Source organism: Notolepis coatsorum (genome assembly GCF_963971535.1).
Source record: "Notolepis coatsorum genome assembly, chromosome: 20".
NCBI lineage: Eukaryota > Metazoa > Chordata > Actinopteri > Aulopiformes > Paralepididae > Notolepis > Notolepis coatsorum.
The window spans coordinates 13,742,386-13,765,972 of NC_140184.1; the positions used below are offsets into that span (position 1 = coordinate 13,742,386).

The 23,587-nt window shown below is 42.0% G+C and overlaps 1 protein-coding gene across 1 annotated transcript in view; it reads right to left on the minus strand.

Moving 5' to 3' along the window:
• Positions 1-1,839: 1,839 nt before the first annotated feature.
• The window catches only part of dbndd1 (dysbindin domain containing 1), a gene marked incomplete at its 3' end in the record, with an annotated part of 85,020 nt that continues 63,272 nt past the window's right edge, over positions 1,840-23,587 (minus strand). The window contains exon 4 of the mRNA XM_084337583.1: positions 1,840-1,994. Within this exon, the coding sequence (XP_084193709.1) occupies positions 1,840-1,994 (155 nt within the window). The remainder of the gene's footprint in view (positions 1,995-23,587) is intronic.

The following is a 23,587-nucleotide window of genomic DNA, read 5'->3' on the forward strand; positions in this document are numbered from 1 at the left end:
AATAGTTCCCCTTTAAGATATTTATTTTATTCCCCACCATCCCTGTGTCTCTGGATTGTGATCCAATGTGCCAGTACCCACCAGGTTTACTGGCACCCTTCGTAAAGATAAGCCAACATCTGAAATAACATAACTATTAAAAACAGTGTAACCTTAATTGAATGTGTTCAATTCAGCGTTCATAAAAGAAAAAGATGAGGATTGGCACATTTCTTTCATCATTTTGGAATTTTTGCAAAGCTTCTTATTAAAGCCTAAATATGTTTGTTTGATCCTTTCCCTACTACAGAAGGTTACACTTTTCACTACCACACTACAGAAGGTTAACCCTTTCACCACCACACTACAGACGGTTAACCATCTGTAATGGTAGTGAAAGGTTAACCATCTGTAGTGTGGTAGTGAAAGGGTTAACATTATGTAGTGTGGTAGTGAAAGGGTTAACCTTATGTAGTGTGGTAGTGAAAGGGTTAAGAGCATCATCGTAATTCACCCTGCTTCACCGTCCGTAACTGTAGAGGGGGGATTCTCATATTTTCCCATAAGGATCGACAGGAGAAAAGTCTTAAAATTCTAGAAGTGGTGTCAATATTAGAACATTGTCAGTCCTCCAACTTCCTCATGTGTGAAATTGTACTCATGAAAGGCGTTAATGAATCGCCCGTCACTACCGTTATGACTGATGGCTGATCCTTGTTTGTATTAATCAACTTGTGTAGTAGTAGCACACTATACCATCCCTAAAGGCCTGAGCTATAACTGAGATGTAAGAGGATCAAGATGAGGCTCAGTATATTATCTAGAAACAAGGTACCATAGATGCATGTGTCATGACCTAGAGTATCTAGAAACAAGGTACCATAGATGCACATGTCATGACCTAAAGTTTTACCAAACAACATACATCATACTCACTGTGAAGTAGCTTTGCAGTTGTGACAATCATCTTTTTGGATTTTTTTTTGTAAATACCGGTAATAAGCTACCACACATATTACAACTATTTTCTCAGCCATTGCGTTTGAAAAAATTAAATGTACGAGAATGGAACAGTTCAGAATATAGAATACAGTTTTGTTTGTTTTATCTTTCAGTGTTTTGACTAGTATTTACCAAGTATGTCGATAACTCCTGGAGGGCAGATGAATTCAGTGAGCGGAGTGCAATCACAACTTATTTTTGCAGGATGATTTCAATAACTTGAGCCACACATCTTTTTTAGTTTGTAGGGTGTTGTAACAGAAATACAGGATGCCTTATTTCTTTCAACAGGCAGCAGGTGTCTCGGACAGGCAACACATTAGACTTAGCTTGGCCTTTAATTCTAATTGACGTTTGATCTCATCTCAACACTTTTGAATGTTTCAACTGATACCCTGCACTGAACCCAGGTGCCAGGCATCTATGTGGGAGGTTTGGCACCATCCACCAGGTCCCGACTCCCGCCCCTGAGAGGCCCGACGGGTGGAGGCACTTTCAGCCTGCCAGTCCACCACATACCCTGTTGTTGGTCATCGCAAAAAACAAAGCTTAAAAAGTTTGGCCCCCCCTGAGTACCAAATGGACCCCTTGCATGAAGAACACAATGATTATGTGTGTGTGTGTGTGTGTGTGTGTAATACAGAGGGAGAAAGAAAGAGAGTTGCAGCATCTTAGCATCCTGTTGTTGTAATACAGAGTGTCCAGAGTTCCCTGTTCAGCGCCGAGGTGAGTAGTGTGAGCGTCCGACAGAGAGCCGGGGGGGGGGGGGGGGGGGGGCGCCTGGATCTGCTCTCTGCCTCGGCTCTGGCTCGTCTGCTCGTGGCGTGTCTCTTGTGTAGCCTGGGTGCAGCCCGGATCTCACGGCTGCTTGGACCTCTCCAGCTTCATCATGGGCTCTGCGGCGTCTGAGTTGCTGTGGTGCTTCCTCTCTCGCGGCTGCTCCACCTTGCTGCAGCGGGTCCACGAGGGGGAGCGCATGTAGCCCCCTCTAGGCAGCATGGGCTGGTGGGGACCTGGGAACCAGAAACACCACACAGTGGCATGAATAGACAAATATTCACACATGCAGTGTTTACATACCACACCGTACACAGACCTGAGGCGACAGCACGCCTCTCACCTGTCACACCTAAATACTTTTGCTTGCATGAATACATGTTCCATTGCAGGGGAATACTCCACCGGTGGGGGCGTGTCTGTAGCCCCTCGACACAGCTTTGATTGATTGATTGATTTATTTTATTGTGGATTAGAGACATCATCCAAGGGATAAAAACGTGATAAAATGCAGGCACTTATTTCCATCATGGTCCCTGGTATTAAAAAACAGGACATACAGCAACATAAAACAACATCATAAAACATTAAGATACAATATGCATATACAGTTGAAGATAAAAGAATAATAAATAAAAATGCTACCCTCTCTTTCCTATGCCGATAGCCATGATCGTACATGCTTTTTGAAGCCAGTTAACCCGGGGGCCTGTTTAATGCTGCTGGGCAGGCTGTTCCACAGAACTGCTGCTGAGTAAAGGAAGGTCTGCTGGCCGTAGGAAATGAGTCTAAATCTAAACTGAACTATGTTTGTGTCTCTACCTCTGGTTTCATAGCTATGATTGTTTTTTACATATTATTGGCATGTAACACCTGATGGATCTACTGTAGACACTGACCGTCATTAACTTACAGTCACAATACATTCAGCATGCTCTCTCTCTCTTGTAAGAGTGAATTGTTGGATTCAGAAGGCAATTTATATATAAAATATATATTTCTTTCATAAATAGTCACTATTGGGCGGCTGAGTGGCGCAGTGGGCAAGGCGCTCGCCACTAACGCAGGAGATGCTGGTATCGAGCCCAGCTCTCTGCGTTGCTACCGGCTTTGCCGGCCGTCATACTAACATAATTGGCAGTGTTAGAGGGTGGGAAAGCCGGTGGGTGGGGATTGGATGTTGTGGACAGCGACTCCTAGAGGTCGGTTGGGTGACGCCTGTACAGCAGAAACAGGAAGTATCGGGGGCAGCGTGAGCCTCCCACGCTTTACTCCTCGCCACTGAGAGTTCGAGCTGGCAGGTGAAAAGATGCGACAGGCTGCCTCCTCGTGTACCGGAGGGGACATGTGATGCAAGGCTTCTATCCTCACTACAGCCGACCAGTGGGAGGCATAGTCTAGCAACGTTCAAGACAGGGGAGGGAAGAATTGGAATCACGAAATTGGGATGGGATTGTCTAATACATGCTAGTACTTGTTATAAATTGTTACTATATCTAGTAATCACAAAAGGTGACTAGTAAAAAACAAATTAGTCACTAGTCAGTATTAAATAAGTTCCGGAAGAATAGGGACTAGTGCCACAGAAAAGTGAAAGGTAATAACCAAATTAGTTATCAAATTAGTTATCACTAGTTACAATTGAGTAAGAACTAGCATCTATATTATTTTAGATAGTATGTATAGCAACTAATAACTTTACAATAGTGACTAGTAAAAGGTGGAATAATGACTAGTGCTTAAATTAAGTACTCTATCTATATAGTTCACTGCTACTCTCAACCACTAGGTGGTGCTGTCCACTCTACCTCAAAGATGACAGTGATGCTGGACACCATGAATGAATGAATGAAATGAATGAATGAATGAATGAATGAATGAAAACTTTATTTAACAGATTGCAGAATGGGTACAATACAGTACGGCTCAATACACACAATTGTTAAGGGGATGCAGACCTGAAAAAGACGTTTGTCTTGTTTCCATCAGTGTCCCCCATTTTCAATTCATATAGACATTTATGACATACACAACATACATGACATTTATGGCATAGGGACATATAGGTATTTAGTACTGATACATTTGTGACATAAACGGTATTCAAATATACAGTACTGTTACCCCTAGATCCTGACAGAGTATATACATATGATGGGGAGGGGACTGTACATTAGGAGGGGGTGGGTGGGCGGGAGGGAAATATCCATACGGCGGGGAGGGAATATATACATGCGGTGGGGAGGAGACTGTCTATTAGGAGGTGGTGGGGGTTTTGGGCATTTACGGTGGCCAGTTTTGAATTGCAGCCTCCCGTAGGTGCTCTTTTTTCTTTTCTTTTTAACTTCATTTTTTAGCGTTTATCGCTTTTCTGGTCAAGCATGACCGACAGATGTAGGGTGAAACGGGAGAGAGAGCAGGGGAAGACATTCGGCAAATGACGGCGAGTTCGGGAATCGAACTCGGAGTCAACCAGGTCCGTGACGCAGCACGGTATTCCGCGACGCAGCGCGGTACATGGTGTGCTACTCGAGCACCCCCCGTAGGTGCTCTTTAAGAGCAGTTTTGAATGTGGGTAGGGATTCACATTCCTTTACAGCTTTGGGTAGGGCGTTCCACATTGATGTGGCAAAAACGTGTTTAGTCCCTTGTTTGAGCCGAATCTGGGTTTAACATGATTTGTTGAGCTTCCTTTGGTGTAGTGGTTGTGGTATTCACTGACCTTTGGGACGTATTTTGACATGTACATGGGTACTTTAGTCGTATAGTGTATCTTGTAGACCAGGCCCATTGCAAGTTGCTGTACTCTGTCGTCTACTCTAAGCCATCCTAGGTTGTCAAAGTGGGCAGGGGTGAGGTGGGTTCTGGGGGTAAGGTCAAGTAGTAGTCTGACCAGTTTGTTTTGTGATGTTTGTTTTAAGCGCCTTTGAGGTGCTTTGGTACCATGAGGTGCACGCATAGTCGTAGTACCCTTGAATGAGTGCTCCTGCCAGAGTCTTCAGGGTATTCTTGTTTACCAGAGAGGAGATCCGGTACAAGAATCTAGTTCGTTGGTTGACTTTTTTTTATTACATTGGATGCCATTTTGTCACAGGAAAGATTTGCCTCTAGGATGGAACCCAGGTAGGTAATTTCGTCTTTCCTTGTGACAATATTGTCACCCACTGCAACTGAGAAGCCGTCGGTCTTGCTGAGTTTGTTATTTGAACCGAAGAGAATGGACTCTGTTTTGCCCATGTGTAATGATAGTTTGTTATCAGCGAGCCATATGCAGATTTTGCCTAGTTCCGAGCTGAGGGTTTTTTAAATAGAACAGACAATTCCCCCTTTCCTTACTGCACACATCAGTTTTTAATGTACAAGACTGCTTGATAGTTAAGTCAGGTGCTAACCTCTGCCCTTGCAGGACGCCATAACTCCCTTCAGCACATACATAATGCATTTATTTAATGCCACACCCAGTCACACACCACATACATCCATGCACTGTTGTGTTCTTGAGTAGGGCAAAGCCATTAATAAGAGCAGGACAAAGCCATAAAGGGGTATTGATCCTTGAAGACTGATGGCCGCCTCCGCTGGGTTCTAATGAGATGGACAACAACACGTTCAGCATCTTAAACATCTCTCTGCTGGCTGCTGAGTGTGTCTGAGGGGCTGAGTCTCAGCATTGCCTTCGGCAGAGTCAGCGGGTGGAAGTCGATGGGTGGGGATTGGACGTTGTGGACAGTGACCCCTACAGGTTGGTTGGGAGACGCCTGCACAGCAGAGACAGGAAGTGGCGAGGGTAGTGGCGTTACACCTCGCCAATGAGAATCCTCACTGGCAGGCGAAAAGATGTGACAGGCTGCCTCCTTGTGTGCCGGAGGGAACACGTGATGCAAGGCTTCTATTCTCTCTACAACCGACCACTGGGGGGCATAGTCGAGCAACATTCAAGACAGGGGAGGGGAGAATTGGATACACGAAATTGGGATGGGAGAAAAATTGAAAATAAGGAGAAAAAGTGGATAAAAAATAAATAAATAAAAGAATATGTTTTAAACAGTTTTTATATTAGCTTTAATGTCCTTCTATTTTTCTGTTTCTTTTCTGGCTTAAACATCTAGCCCAGGGACTACAACTGAAAACTAGCAACCCTGCTAATGTTGGCATAATTACAGTTTTAAAATTTGTATTAATTTATAAATGTATAACTGTTGATTGATATGCACTGTCCCTGATCAAATAAACGGAGTAAACTAAACTATTTAAAGATCACTATCGCTTATATTACTAGGCAACTCGGGGCGCAGAGAATATCAATAATGCTACAGCATTCTCAGTGACTTTAGAAATGAAGGGGAGTTTATATATAGGCCTGTAGTTTTGAGGTGATGAAGGGTCAAGATTTTTTTTTTTTTTTTTTGCCTTTTTGAAGTGGCCTGGAACGCAGCCTGCGGAGAGAGAACTGTTTATTATGGCTAGAAGAGAAGGACCAATAGTAGGCAGTGAGTTCTTAACTCAATCAGCGCCGGACCCGAGGTTAGTCGGGTTATCTCGCCGACCGTTCAACGCCAGACCCAAGTATAGTCGGGTTTTCATCATTATTTCTTTTATTCGATATTTCCATTCATTACAGGCACACGGACTCGGGGTTAACATGGGGAATCATCCTGAGAATGCCAAAGTGCAATACCGGCCGCATTCTCCCAGGTGGCAGTATCGAGCACCCATTGAAACCTTATATCTTGGCCTGTGCAACAATCAAATGTCTCCGGGCGCACTTTTCTTTGTCAGGTGAGGCAAGCGGGTATCCCGATTGCATTGAGAAGCGTCAAATGCCCCTGATGCATCTGTTGTGGTGGATTATGTTGGCGACACGATGGACACCAGTACTTCGACTCACGGTCAGACAATTGGAATATTCTTTTTGGGGTACCTCCTAGTGAAGGTAAGGACTAAATGATATAAATCCTGCTTTGATCCAACCATGATTTCACCTCGATCACAACGTGTGTGTGTGTGTAATGGTACTCCACAACGTATGCCGTTGGTGACGATCAAAGCATCAAAAAACTACCCCCCCCCCTTTGATGCATTCATGATGAAACATAATACCTATTATATACATTTGATTTGGAAATAGTAGCGTGTCCAGGCGAGAAATTGCAACGCTTTTAGTGAAATTCACGTTTTGCTGCATATAGTCGTTTTCTGGGATTAGACAGGATCACTCTAAAACTATACTTATATTCACACGTGAACATATTGATGAATTTTTTATTTCTTTTTCACATATTGAACGATAGATAGTTGATGTCAAATGGGCCATAGTATTGTATCCATAGCTGTAATATAGAATATATATATATATAGCCCTGCAAACACAGCCACTTATTCCTATCTTTTAGAGCATTGGCGTGGTAGGAACTAAGATGCTCTAGGCCTCCGGCACTGAATGAGTTACAGTAAGATAACTGTTTATTATGGCTAGAAGAGAAGGACCAATAGTGGGTAGTGAGTTCTTAAGAAAAGTAGTGGGCACAATGGTGGAATGAACTACCCATCCCAGTTAGGACAGCCGAATCCCGTCCAATCTTTCGCCGTCGACTAAAGACTCACTTCTTCAACCATTATCTGAAATGATATAAAAAAAAAAAAAAAAAAAATCTAACCCCGACTAACCTTAATGTCATGCACTTGTCCTAATAAACTAACCTACACTGTAACACGCAACACTTTGATGAACATTGTTACTCAGCTGATAGAGTTATACCCTTCTTGCTGTCTTGTCGCACAGAACTTGTAAGTCGCTTTGGATAAAAGCGTCAGCTAAATGACTAAATGTAAATGTAAATGTAAATGGAATGACATCAAGGGTGCATGTAGAAGAAGACATTTTATTAATAATTGTGGTGAGTGAAGTGTCTTTTCTTCATTCATGTATCTTTTATCTAAGTTCATTGATCGTATAGTGTTCTATTTCATCCTTCTCTCTGCATTGGTTTTAGGTATTTTCAGATGTTCGGTTTCAAGTAAGAGGAGACTGACGATATGGTCAATATCAACGGGCGGCGGTGTTTATTAATAAAACAGCTTTAGGAATTAAAACAGTACATCGTCTCTTTCATTTGGCTGTTGTCGTCTCTCGGTGCTGTTCGCTGTCTTAGGTTGTCCATAGCCAACACCGAGTCCTCTCTTGTGGTTCGCTGGTCTGGTTGTCAAGACAACCTGGTCTCCTCAGTCTCAGCGCTCAAGCAAGGAGCGCTTGATTTCATCTCTCTCCGTGGCAGGATCTCCTGCTGCGAAGCGATCTTCTGTCATTGGGTGTCAGTGGCTCTGAGTCTTCAGGTCCTTTCTGGTGTGTCAGCGCTTCTCCTGATGCGAAGCGATTTCGTCTGTCATCGGGTCTCAGTCCCTCTGTGTCACGGCTTGGCTCTGCAGGGATCCTTCTGGTGTGAGTCGTGTGTGTAGTGAGTCGCCATTCGCCCTTTTTATCAGCGGAGAGAGAGAGAGGGGGCGAGAGAGAGGGAGGGGGAGACAGAGAGCGAGAGGGACGGGGAGACCCTGCCTATTCCTGTCACATTCCAGCAGAACTTGTCTGAGGGTGTCCTGTGTCCACATGTTACACAATTTCTTCTGCTGACACAACCAGTTGGTTCTGATGACAACGGTTTTCACAGTCTATGGGGAGACAGACTGGCTTTTGATGCATAAATAATAAAACATGAGCTATTTCCATCTACAAACTATTTACCATTCTGTGATTGTTTTTTAGAATACTAAGATAATTCTTTATTGTCTAGCCAGTGACTCACTTTTTCAGACAGTGTCCAGACAACAAACCATATCTCCCCGTCCTTTAATAGAACACTTTATTTTCCTGATGAACATTTGACCAATACAGTATAGTTTTACCTTCTAGCTTTAAGAGTTTCTTTTCTTTATTGTGACTAAGTTATTCTAATAGTTTCTAAGAGTTTATGCCTACATGTAACCTTATTAGTTTTTTCTATATCCTGGATGCATTTTGAACATTTGGCCTTACTTGAGTGCTGCTGACTCGTCTATCTGAGAGGCTCTTTTTACCACTCCTTTTACTCTGTCCCCTAACCATTCTGCCATGTCGTAACTTGAAAGTCCTTACTTAGGGTAGGGGTCAGTTTTATTGTCTTTAAGGTCAGCCATCTGTTTTCTGGGGAGTCAACCGCCTCTACCCTAGGGTCTCAGAAATACCTTCACATGGTGTTCTAATCACCCTGTCTTTCAAATCAACTTCTCTGTTTTATCATTTGGTACATTTATAGTTGCTTATATTCATGTTTTCATTTAGAAATATACGACATGAGCTCTTGCAATGACAGAGGAGAACATATTGTGGGTTTGGGTGGAAACACTGCATGGAGTGGCCGTGGAGAAAACTGTGCTCTAATAATTGTCATTTTGTCCAAAAGAAATTACAGAAATGTATTGCAATCATCCTGAGAGAGAACAGAAGTGGATGGAGAACCAGGTGTAACAATTTTGTTTATACTGGAGTTTCAAATAGGACTATGGGGCTAGATAGATAGATAGATAGATAGATAGATAGATAGATAGACAGACAGATAGACAGACAGACAGACAGACAGACAGACAGACAGACAGACAGACAGACAGACAGACAGACAGACAGACAGACAGACAGACAGACAGACAGACAGACAGACAGACAGACAGACAGACAGACAGACAGACAGACAGACAGATAGATAGATAGATAGATAGATAGATAGATAGATAGATAGATAGATAGATATATAGACAGACAGACAGACAGACAGACAGACAGACAGACAGACAGACAGACAGACAGACAGACAGACAGACAGACAGATAGATAGATAGATAGATAGATAGATAGATAGATAGATAGATAGATAGATAGATAGATATAGATAGATAGATAGATAGATAGATAGATAGATAGATAGAGAGAGAGAGAGAGAGAGAGAGAGAGAGAGAGAGAGAGAGAGAGAGAGAGAGAGATTGCGACGCTCCCGTCAAATGAAAGGACCATAAAGTCAGGGTTGTGTTGCTTGCGATACTGGAGAGCAGTGTGAGTTATGGAGCTGGTGCGAGAGCCGCAGGGAGTGTCCTCTCCGTGCCCTCCAGAAGGGTGTGATTGGCGGAGAGGGGAGAGAAGTGTGTGACTCCTGAGAGACACTGCAGACTAGATGACTCACTTCTCTCTCCTATCTGGTCGGCCTGCAGTGTCCAGGGGGCTCGGGGGTGATAATGGTCCTTGTATCGGAGGCTGAAGTGTAAATGGGCCGTGGAACTATTGAGTGTAGGGATGTGCACAAGCCTGAGGCATTGATCAGCCTGGCGGCTGAGGGGAAGAAACTCAGTCTGTGACGAGCTTTCACAGCCTTTGGGATCTGCAGCCTTCTCCCAGAGGGGAGCAGGGTGAAGAGGCTGTGGCCGGGGTGGGAGGCGTCGGCCATGATCTTTCTTGCCCTCAAATCTCAAGTTAATTACACAACACGTCTTCCTAGTGGCCGAAATTGAAAAATGCTTTTCAGTCAACAAGGTTACTTCCAGCAATGAAATTCTCAATAACCTGTTTATATAAAAAAAAAAAGAACAACCACATTGCAAAAGTTTACTTTGATCCCCGCAGATGATTATTTGGTTATTCTGTTTTTATGATCCATCCCTAGTGGAGTGTGTGAGAGAATAATCCCCTCCCCCCTCAAACAATCCTGTTACGAGACCCCCCGGCCAGGGACTCGCCGGGTCTCTCAAGCCAATTCTCCTGGGTTGTAAGCTTAATAGACCTTATCAACTGCGTCTACCTTTGTCTGAGTAAATCCTTACTCACATCACATTCACCCACAAGTGACCCTATCCTTCAGGTTGCACAGTGTACAGATACAGACTGCACATAATACATGTTCCTCTATCTTTTATCTCCTCCTCTTCAAGCATTCTCCCTCTCTACTCTCTCCTCTCTTTCCCATTTGATTGCATCACTCCATCACTATACATTTCTTCTCTACTGTCCCATGTCCAGTAGGATCCCAGGGCAGTCCCAATGGGCAGCTTCCCAAACCTAAAAGCAAGAATTGTCCTTACACCTGAATTCACAGTTGTTAATAATAATAATAATAATAATAATAATAATAATAATAATAATAATAATAATAATAATAATAATAATAATAATAATAATAATAATAATAATAGCTTTATTTATGTAGCACTAACCAAAACAAATGTTACAAAATGCTTAATAGACTAATAACTAAAACACAGAACACCTAGCCATCGGATAAAACATTTGTAATGTAGACTCTGGGCTAGCTATAGGGCCCTGCTAGACTCTGACCAGTCAAAATAATGAACGGTTCCCAAGGGAATATTATTTTTGGAATACTCCCGATCACAGGTAAGGACGATCTGACGTCAATTTTAGCTTGATCGTGCAATGCTTTTATACCAATCGGGCTGATAAGCATTTTTAGTGTTCAATACGAATGCCGTTACTGGCAATCAAATCATCAGAAACGACCCCCCCCCCCCTTCATGCATTCATGATGAAACATAATACCTATGACATAGATTTGATTTGGGAATAGTAGCGTGTACAGGCAAGAAACGGGAATTACCCCAGACTGCTCTAAAACCATACTTATATTCACCACGGTATAACGCAGGAACGTATGGATGGAAAAAAGTATTCTTTTTCACATATTGAACGATAGATAGGTGATGTCAAATGGGCCATAGTATTGTATCCATAGCTATAATATAGAATATAGTTATAGCTCTACAAACAAGGTGACGCACTCCTATCTTTTAAAGCGTGGCCTTGCTATTTAATGAATTTAAAAGAGCCCCACTTGGTATTGCACTTTGTTTACATTTTCAGTTTTTATCAAGTGTGTGGGTTGGAGCTGAGTGGGGATAGGGGATGGGTCGCTCCTGTTGACTGCACATCAGGCTCTGCCAACAGAGCAGTAGTTGTCCGATATTGGAATTTCAATGGCAGTGTCTGTTCAAGACGTGCCCGTTCAGAACGGGACGATTGCTTGGCCCCCCAGTATTGCTGCTTGCAGCTTTCTCAAGACCCGCTCATTCAATCAACTTCACGCTTGACGCTGCACTTTCTTGGGTCCCCAGCGATACACCCACCGAGTGTGAAGTCGATCGGATGAGCAGTTCCAGAGAGAATTTAAAGACAGACAGACAGACAGACAGACAGACAGACAGACAGACAGACAGACAGACAGACAGACAGACAGACAGACAGACAGACAGACAGACAGACAGACAGACAGACAGACAGACAGACAGACAGACAGACAGACAGACAGACAGACAGACAGACAGACAGACAGACAGACAGACAGACAGACAGACAGACAGACAGAGATTCATTCCACTTTAGTTAGATACCATCACTTTAGCTCTAACCATAACATTTTGCCTGCTAGAGCCTGAAAGATGGGATGACATTCTATAACCTCGGGTACTGATATCTTAAACACAGACCACTAGAAGAGAGGTCTGGAGAAATGCACAGTATAATAAGCTACTACTGGATATAACCAGACTAGGGATGTGCATGACTGACCAAAATCATAAAAGAAAATTCTGTTTCAGTTTAAATTCAGTTAAAATGTTCAGTTTCAGTTCAATTCGGTTATTCTTTTTAATATAATGGATCGTTCAAATCAAAGGGTATTGCACATAAATAGGCACTTCAGATAATCCTTCAGAACGTTGATTGGCTCAGCTGACCATCGCCTATAATAACAGCATTGCATTGGCCTATCAACCAGTTTTAATAAACAAACAGAAACAGTAGCATGTGCATCTTTTAGATCAATTAGGCTATGAAAATTAGGCTGCCTCTAGATATAAAAATGTATTAAATAAGAATGGTTTGCTTCACTTAAATAAAAAAAAAAAAAAATAATAATATATATATATATTTTAGACTGCGGCTGGGTGGCGCAGCGGACATTGCACTCGTCACCAACGCAAGAGACACCGGGTTCAAATCCAGCTGTCGGCGTTGCCTCCGGCTTGTGCCGGCCGTCATACTGGCTCAATTGGCAGAGTCAGCGGGTGGAAGTCGATGGGTGGTAATGTGGACGTTGTGGACAGCGACAGGTGAAAAGATGTGACAGGCTGCCTCCTCGTGTGCCGGAGGGGACACGTGATGCAAGGCTTCTATCCTCCCTACGACCGACCTGTGGGGGGCATATGCGAGCAACGTTCAAGACAGGGGAGGGGAGAATTGGAAACAGCGAAATTGGGATGGGAGAAAAATAGAAAATAAGGAGAAAAAAGTGGATTAAAAAAAAAAAAAAATTTTTGACTCTGACATGAAAATCGAATGTGGGAGACTGGCACAACTATGCGAAAATTAGAAAATCATAACTCATCCCTAATATAATATATAATATAATATAAGACAGACCTCTCTTGGCAGAGCCAGAAGTGTGGCCAACAGTAGTAACCCCTCCCATATCCCATATCCCCACTCAACTCCAACCCACACATCAGACCCAAACTGAAAATGGAAACACAGTGCAAAACCAAGTGGAGCACTTTCCCCTCGCAGGGAGCTCTTTGACGGCATCACAGATTCTACCTTTAAATGACGGCTTGCCCCAGAAATGTTACATCAGCTTCCTGAGAGATAGAGAAAGATAGAAGGAGGGGGGGGGGGGCATAATGTAATGGACATAGCACAAGAAGCAAGAGAGGAGATAAATGACAGAAAATGGGAAAAGTACAACATTAAAATGGAAGGGTTGATAGAGAAAGGATAAAGGATAGAGGATAAAGAATATAGGATGAAGGATAAAGAATATAGGATAGATAAAGGATAGATAGAGGATAAAGGATAGATGTTAGAGGAATAAGGATAAAGGATAAAGGATAAAGGATAGAGGATAAAGGATAGAGGTTAGAGGAATACGGATAAAGGATAACGGATAGAGGATAAAGAATAGAAGTTAATAAAAACTTTATTAACAGATTGCAGAATGGGTACAATACAGTACAATACAAACAACTTCTAAGAGGATGCAGACCAGAAAAATACTTTTGTCTTGTTTACATCAGGGTAGCGGATATAGGATAGAGGATAAAGGATAGAGGTAAAGGATAGATAGAGGGTAGAGGCGGGATAGCCTATAAAATCACTCAGCCTCAGTAGTTGAGATCATGTCCAGGGCAATGATAACAATTTAAATTGCCTTAGAAGGACTAGGCCTTGTATCCAGCAGGGAAGAGTGAATTATTCAAGAACCTACATTTAGAATGAACCCTCCCTTCCATGTACTGTATGTCCATTACCCACCCATCCATTCCATCCTACTCCCTCGCTCTCTCCCCCAGCATGTCTCTCTCACTCTCTCTCCTCCATCTCCTCCTCACCCTCCCTATTATAACCTTTCCCTCAGCCACTACTCCCCTCACACACACACACACATCTCTCTCCTCTTTCTCCACCTTTGGCCATAGTCTCTCTTATTTCTAACTAGGTCTGAACAATGAAATCAAAATGATATTAAAATCACAATAGTGCAATATCTCAAACGCTGGAGGATGCAAGATTTGATAAAGGTGAAAAGTTTGCCAAAAAACAGTGCCATTCTAACTGAACCCAGCTGGCCTACAAATCATATTCCACAAGCAAACATCTCTGTCTGGTACAGAGCCCTGCAGAAATCACATCATTCAATACCTTTTTCAATTAATATGACAATACTGACGCAAAGAAAAATCATATCGCAACTGCAATATCTGTCAAATAAATCACAATATGATATGTTTTCCTTATCGTTCAGCATTGTAGAGCTTTAGAGTCTCTGGTCTGGGGGATTAGCTACAGCAATTCTAATACACAACCCACTGGTCTCTGGTCTCAATAATAGAAACCCAATGGTCTCAATAAGAGAAACCCAATGGTCTCAATAAGAGAAACCCACTGGTCTCAATAAGAGAAACCCAATGGTCTCAATAAGAGAAACCCAATGATCTCAATAAGAGAAACCCAATGGTCTCAATAAGAGAAACCCAATGGTCTCAATAAGAGAAACCCAATGATCTCAATAAGAGAAACCCAATGGTCTCAATATAGAAAGCCACTGGTCTCAATAAGAGAAACCCACTGGTCTCAATAAGAGAAACCCACTGGTCTCAATAAGAGAAACCCAATGGTCTCAATATAGAAACACACTGGTCTCAATATAGAAACACACTGGTCTCAATATAGAAACACACTGGTCTCAATAAGAGAAACCCACTGGTCTCAATATAAAAACCCACTGACCAAAACCTCTTAAGCCCGGAGCCCTATTTTCTGAAAATCCGCCTAGAATACATACCTAAGTAAATGGAATATTGCTCCACTTCTACAAGGTCCATTTGCATATTCTTGGTATCTAGGGACATCTATGTCAGAAATATTGTGTCTATTACTAGGTTTGCTTAAATTGTGATGAAACAACGGAGAATATGAATTATGATTTTTCTTTGCATCTTTGACAGTGAATAACACCATGCTAATAATGACCAGACATGAAAAACGGCCACTGATCTCATTCAGTACCTTCTTTAGATTGTGTGTACAGAAAATCTAAGGAAATGAATAAAGGGAAGATGATTAAACAGAAGGTTTTGTAGATACAGTATTGAATTCTCCCATCCGGACCAATGCAATTTGAAATATTATTATAGAATGGATTGTGCCAAATCTTGTATTTCAAATGCCTGAGTTCAATTTGGATTTAGTATCACCAGGCGTGCATAAGAACAGATAATGAAATCTACTGTATGTACAGTAGCTTTTTTATGTGGTGCAACCGTTTTGAAACTAATCTCAAATCTGTTGCTACATGCAAAAAATAGGGAAGAGAAACTAACTGTGCTATATGTCAATAATGTTAAGTGTTGTGGTTTATTATCCCGAATAATAAGAGATATAAAAAAAAATCATACAGAAGTAATGTGCTTGAAACCCCATAGAGGCTTTTGGGAAGTGTCATTCGGAAAAATTCCAACGCTCATCGAAAGCTCTCGTTGTCCTCTACAAAATGGCCGACGTAAAATGTTTCCAAAATGGTCGACTTTCGCGAACTAAACAAGACCAAAACGAAAATGAAAATCTATCTAATAACACTTTAACCTATTGGTAAACTAACGTATTGATGATAATATACATTATAACTGCTGTTGTGTGTGGGTTATGATGTTATAGTTGAATACGTTTGACAAAAAAACGATACTTTTGTCAAACAGTCTGGAGAGATTGATTTATGGCGTGAGGGCATTTGCGGTCTGCCGATGGACCGCACGGGTGGAAGAGATTTAAAAATAAATCGACATAATTACTTTACAATATCTGAGAACTGAATATGGCCAATCTTCATTATGACCACAAGCTATGACCATAATGTAGAATGCCCTTCCCGGACAAGAGGGGTCGTCTACTGCATACAATATCCACCCTCAGCAATCCACTTACGGCTATGTTCTAATCTCATTAGCAATGATTCTCAACTCAGCCTCGGGGCAATTCACAACCTCCACATCAGTCATTTACACTGTCCTCGCTCATTATCCCTCACGTATGTCAAATGGGATGAGGGCCATGCACTGTTCTAAACCACCCTGCTGTCCTACAGTGTCTAGACGAGTCAAATACCCACTGAGCCTCACACCTGGTCTGGTGACTATGTCTGCAATCACTCAAAATCTTTTACTCCCTGTCTCGATATGTATCTCTGGCGGTGTAAGCCGTCTCCCTCACTCCTGTCCTCCCTTGGACGATCAGACAGATGTTATTAAAGCTCTTCAGGTCAGAGACGGAGATGGAGGATGTGGGAAAGGGCTAGGGACAATGGGAGAGATTCTGTATAAGGACGTACTGTATGTGTTGGAGCCATATTGCTTATTATGTCAAATGTTTTCTTTTTGACCATCATGTGTTTAATATTTAGATTTAAACTTATTCTATATTAGGGCGGCTACGTGGCGCAGTGGGCAAGGCGCTCACCACGAATACTGGAGACTGGGCTCGGACAGGTTCGCCTCCCTGTTCGAGCCCAGCGCTCGGCTCCACATTGCTTTTAGTTTAGCTGGTCGTCCGTACTAATACACATTGGCAGTATTAGGGGGAGGGAAACTGATGGGTGGGGATCGGGCGTTGTGGACAGCGACTCCTACAGGTCGGTTGGTGCGCCTGCGCAGTAGAATCAGGAAGCGACGGGGGCGGGGCCCCTCCAAAGCCCAGACCCCTGACGCTGAAAGATCGAGCCGCGCAGGTGGAAAGATGCGACTGCTGTTACCTCGAGTATCGGAGGGGACTCGTGCTATGTATGACTTAGTCCACATTGCAGCCGGCTTGTGGGAGGCATGAAACAGCGTTCAAAGACAGGGGACGGTTGAATTGGATGATACAAAAATTGGGATGGGAGAAAAATAGAAAATGGGAGAAAAAAGTGGATAAAAAAAAAAAGTATTCTATATTCTATATTGTGTATATATTTATCATGAAGCATAAATAATTCACTCTGTTCATTTGGAATGATTGCTCCCCCTATGTGTTAGGGTTTGTGGCTAGGGAAGGTGAGAGAACCCAAATGCAGGACAATGGTTATGAACCAGAGAGAGGAGGCAGAGTCGACGGAGTAAAGTATAATGAAAGGCTTTACTGAGCAGTAGTAAACAAGGCACGAACAAAGGTACACGACACTAAACTGAGGCAGCTAGAAAACAAACAAGAAACAATACACAGCATGGCTGGAAAATGGCGCTAGGAAGCGGGAACGGACTCAAAGGGAAACAAGAGATAAAGGGCTATTCTGCGAACGGCAGGAATAGCAGGGATACGAGAGGATACAGGAAAAACAGATCACAGCACGGAAAGGTACTGGAACAGGAAACAAAACAATGGCGCGACACTGGTAGACAGGGGGCGGCATGAATATATACAGGAACTAATTAGAATAACAAGAAACAGCTGGGGGCTAGGACACAAGAATAATAATACAACACTGGGAATACAGGACTAGACGAATGAATGTATGAATACACACACAGGGAACAACAGGGCTAGACTAGGACATATGGACATACTGGGGAGCACACAGGACCGATAGCAAATACACAGGGAGTACAATAGAAATTACAGTCAACAGGCTCCAGACATTATGGAAGAATAAGGGGACTGCCGCCTGCAGTACCGCAAACAGACCGCCAGAGGGTGGCAGAGGATTGTCTATGTTCAGATAGTTCAGAGGGTTCCTGAGGCGACAGTTCAGATTATGACACAATGTTGATTTGGTATGGTAATAGAAGGCCTAATGGTTCGCTGATTGATTATCATTATCGGGTGTTAAAATGGGTGTCTACCGGGAACAATGACGGTTTTGATTTGGAAAGGGGTTTGAAGGGGTGATCAATCATACAGTTTTCAACCACACACTTAATACTCACAGTAAAGGTTTGTTTTGTAGATTTGTTCATTCGTTTGTCGTTTGGAATTGTGAATCCTAATGCTTGGAATTCGATGGGATCACAATAAACAACGTTTGATTTTTATTTATGACTCAACTGGATTGTTTGCTGGAAAGTGTGTCTGAAAAGTTTGACCCCGATCTGATCTCTGTTTATGACGTGTGGGAGATCAAAAGCCGATACAGTATGTGTCTATCATGAGACGCCAGTCCACAAAGAGAAGAGAGGCTGGCAGCACTGGGAGAGCGCCCCCCTGTCTACCTGTGAGTAATGGGCACAGCGTCCATGTGCACCACACAGTTGCATGCGGACATGGATCATCAATCTCTGCTCAGGAAACAACATGATCAACTTTGTATATAGTTTGTAAAAAGCTAGGTTATGGCTGACGACAGGCTTATTGATCTAAGCTACACTGTTTTTATAGTAAACAAGCATAAAAGTATTATACTAAGTCATACAAATTTACTATACTGACCTTGTAATAATTAACGTATTGTTGTAACAAGTAGATTTTAAAAGCAACACTGGTAATATAATGACTATTCATCAAGTATACAAACAGCCATACCATCTAATCATATCATACCATCTAATCATATCATACGATCTAATCACACCATCTAATCATATCATACCATCTAATCACACCATCTAATCATATCATACCATCTAATCACACCATCTAATCATATCACACCATCTAATCATATCATACCATCTAATCACACCATCTAATCATATCATACCATCTAATCACACCATCAAATCATATCATACCATATAATCATACCATCTAATCACACCATCTAATCATATCATACCATATAATCACACCATCTAATCACATCATACCATCTAATCACACCATCTAATCATATCATACCATCTAATTAATCACACCATCTAATCACATCATACCATCTAATCACACCATCTAATCATATCATACCATATAATCACAAAATCTAATCATATCATACCATCTAATCACACCATCTAATCATATAAAAACCATCTAATCATATCATACCATATAATCACATCATACCATCTAATCACACCATCTAATCACACCATCTAATCATGTTCTTGATTTATTGTGATGTTTCTTCTTGACTTGTTTAAAGAAGACGTGTCCGGCCCATGGGGACATTAACATGTGTTGTCGGGCCTTACAAATAAATTTGATTTGATTAATCATATCATACCATCTAATCACACCATCTAATCATATCATACCATCTAATCATATCATACCATATAATCACACCATCTAATCACATGTCATACCATCTAATCATATCATACCATATAATCATATCATACCATCTAACTACACCATCTAATCATACCTACCCTGTATTCACCAACATCTACAACGCATCACTAAGCCAATGTTCAGTCCCACAGTGTTTTAAACAGTCCACCATCATTCCAGTCCCAAAATCCACCAAAATAACCTGCCTCAATGACTACAAACCCATAGCACTCACATCTACAGCAATGAAGTAATTTTAGCACCTGGTCCTAGACTACCTCAAATCCTCCATATCATCCCAACTAGACCCATACCAATTCGCTTACTGTGCCAACAGGTCAGTAGAGGATGCCATTAGCCTGGTACTCCACCACACACTCCTACACCTAAAAACAGGGGCGGAGCTTCCTACAGGCGATATAGGCGGTTGCCTAGGGCGCCACCCAAAGGGGGGCGCCAAAATATTTAAAAAATTAAAATTAAAAATTAAAATGTATTTAATTTTTTTTAAATAGTTTAATTTGTTTGCTTGCCCCAGTTTTGGCGCCCCCTCTATATCTGCAACCATTATTTGTACATTAAAAAAAAATCTAACAAGGGGAAATTAGCCAAAAATCTAAAACGGTCGGTCGGTCTGAGCCTCAGCTTTAGGTGTTCACAGTCATGCTAGAGCGCTGTGCATTGATGGGTATCGGTCAAGTTTTTATAGAATTGAGCGTCGAGGGCGGCTGGGTGGCGCAGCGGACATTGCGCTTGTCACCAACGCAAGATACACCGGGTTCGAATCCGGCTGTCGGCGTTGCCTCCGGCTTGGGCCGGCCGTCATACTAACTCAATTGGCAGAGTTAGCGGGTGGGTAGTCGATGGGTGGTAATCTGGACGTTGTAAACAGCGACTCCTACAGGTCGGTTGGGGCGCCAGCACAGCAGAGACAGGAAAATGGCGGGGGCAGTGTGAGCCTCCTACATGTTACTCCTCACCAAAATGAGAGTCCGCGCTGGCAGGTGAAAAGATGTGACAGGCTGCCTCCACATGTATCGGAGGGGACATGTGACAGGCTTCTATCCTCCCTACAATCGGCTAGTGGGGGGCACATGCAAGCAACGTTCAAGACAGGCGAGAGGAGAATTGGCACGGCTAAATTGGGATGGGAGAAAAATTGACAAAAGCCATCCGGGTCGCAGTATAAAAAGAGAAGAAAAGAAGAAGAAGAGAAACATGCCAAGGTAAAAGGTATGCAATTTTGTACAACTTCCAAGACCTGCCACACCAAGAGCTGATGAAGCAAGCAGAGGCACTTAAACCATGGAGGGAAATCGGATTTGGATGAGAAGGAGCTGGCTCAGGAGTTGGAAAATGTATCTGACTTGCCATCAAAGAGCATGACAACTCTTGAGTTGTTGAAATTCATACACACAAAGCAGCTCACAGAAATATATTCCAACTTGTGTATTGCTCTGCGGATCAGTGCAACGCTACCAGTAGCTTCAGCCGAGAGGAGTTTTTCCAAATTAAAACTCTTGAAAACATACCTGAGGTCAACCATGGCTCAAGAAAGCCTCAGTGGTCTGGCTGTAATCAGTATTAACCATGAGGTTGGTGGTCAGATTTCATATGATGATGTGATTGATGACTTTGCAGCGAGGAAGGCCAGAAGGATTGCACTGTAAATGGAAATGATACAGGCTAACCTTGAAGTGTGATGATAGGGAGTGGAATGTAAATAGTTCTTCAGACAAAGTGAATTTATAATTTTTATTTATTTGTTTGTTTATTTAGCATATTATTATTTAGATTATATATGTGTAACATATTTTACAATACATAATTTTCTTTTAAAGCAAATGTGCACGTTATTTTATTGTTTGTTATTGTTATTATTATTATTGATTGTTAGCTAAGTTGTTTGTTTTAATTCTTTAGTGTGCACTTTACATTTCTTCTTAATTTTCTTTGAAAGCAAATTTGCACATTCTTTTATTGTTTGTTATTATTATTATTATTATTATTATTATTATTATTATTATTATTATTATTATTATTATTATTATTATTATTATTATTATTATTATTATTATTGTGTGTTAGCTAAGTTGTTTATTTGTTTTAATTCTTTAGTGTGCACTTTACATTTATTCTTAGCTCTTGTTCTTGCTTGTAAAAAATAAAGGTGCAGTACTTTACTGTATAACTGTTAACCCTTTCACTGCCACACGACAGAGGGTTAACCCTTTACTATCGCACAACCGACGGTCGTATTGTCGCAGTGAAAAGGGTTAACCGTTTGGTAGCGCGGCAGTGAAAGGGTTAAGATGTTTTGATTTTTGGGGGGGGGGGGGGGTGCAGTGGTGAAGCTCGCCTAGGGCGCCAAATGTGCTAGGTCCGCCCCTGCCTAGAAACCCCTAGCACATACGCACGCATCCTGTTTATCGACTTCAGCTCAGCCTTTAACACCATCTCCCCAATAAACTATCCTCCAAGCTACAGGACATGAACATCAACCCGGCCATAAACTACTGGATCCTTGACTTCCTCAGCAAGAGAACCCAAAAAGTCAAGGTGAACAAACATCCCACTCCCTTACACTCAGCACTGGTGCCCCTCAGGGCTGCGTCCTCTCCCCCTGGCTCTTCTCCCTCTATATCTACTAGGGCTGGGCGATATGGCCTAAAAATAAAATCTCAGATTTGTTCACACCACATCCGATTTACGATTTTAATAATTTTTTTCTCATAAATAAACATAGAAACGCCAAGGAAATCATTCAAATAAGCTTTGTTTTTATTTGACACAAAAAACCAAGATGAATTTCCCTATTGGGATTGAAGTGCAAACCTAACTTTCACCAATCTTCACTTAAAAAAATATATATAATAATATATATATATAAAAGGTTACTAGTCTTGATCAAACAAAGATGAATGTCCCTATTGGGCTTTTTCACCAAACTTCACTTAAAACAAATAAAAGGTGCATCTTGATCATCAAACAAGAATACATTTAATAAAGTGCAAATCTAACTTCCACCAAACATCACCTTTTTAAAATAAAAGGTGACTATTAAAAGAAAAGAAAAAATGTGTGAAAATCGATTTTCATTTAAAAAAAATTGTCCTAAATCATGAATTCGAATTAATTGATCAAATCTATTAATCGCCCAGCCCTAATATCTACACCAACCAACTCATCTCTCTGGACAGCTCAGTAAAAATTTTCAAATATGCAGACGACACCACCATCCTCGGCCTGATCAAAGACAATGATGAGTCCTCATACCGGGGAGAGGTGGACAGAGCAGCAAGATGGTGCTCTATCAACAACCTCCTGCTCAACACCTCCAAAACCACGGAAATAGCCATCGATTTCAGGTCTGCCAAAAAAACACACAAACTCCCACTATCAATCTCTGACCAATCCATAACCCTGACAGACTCACTCGAATTCCTCGGCACCCACATCAACAATAACTTAAAATGGGACACCAACATCACCTCCATCACGAATAAGGCCCAGCAGCGCCTGTACTTCCTCAGGCAACTGAGGAAGTACAGGGAATTCTATACTGCTATCATCCAAAGCATACTCACCTCATAGTCTGGTACGGTTCTGAACAAAAACACTCCATTCAAAAACTTCAGCGCATCATAAACAAGGCCTCCAAAATTATAGGGTGTGACCTTTCCTCCCTGGACGTGTGAACACTTAAGGCAACACACTTGTGCTTCCGCGTTTCTCTGATTGGCCAGCGGCCTCCTTCGTGAATACCAGCCGCTCTACGCTCGTTCCGTACGCCGGAGGCGTGAGCCTCCAACGAGTGACGCGTCTCTCTTCTCAAACGCCAAGCGAGGCTGCTCGCGGAAATAGGCTGCTCGCGGAAATGTAATGTTATGTTCGAATCCGCATAATTACTACCAAACAACTACCAGATTCACTCATAACGTTATTTCGCATGACAACACAGCCCAGCTGTCAGAAACTGTACATTGTAACGTTATATAACGCAACGTTATATAATGTTATTTCGCGTTTTTATTCATAACGTTATTTCGCGTGACAACACAGCAC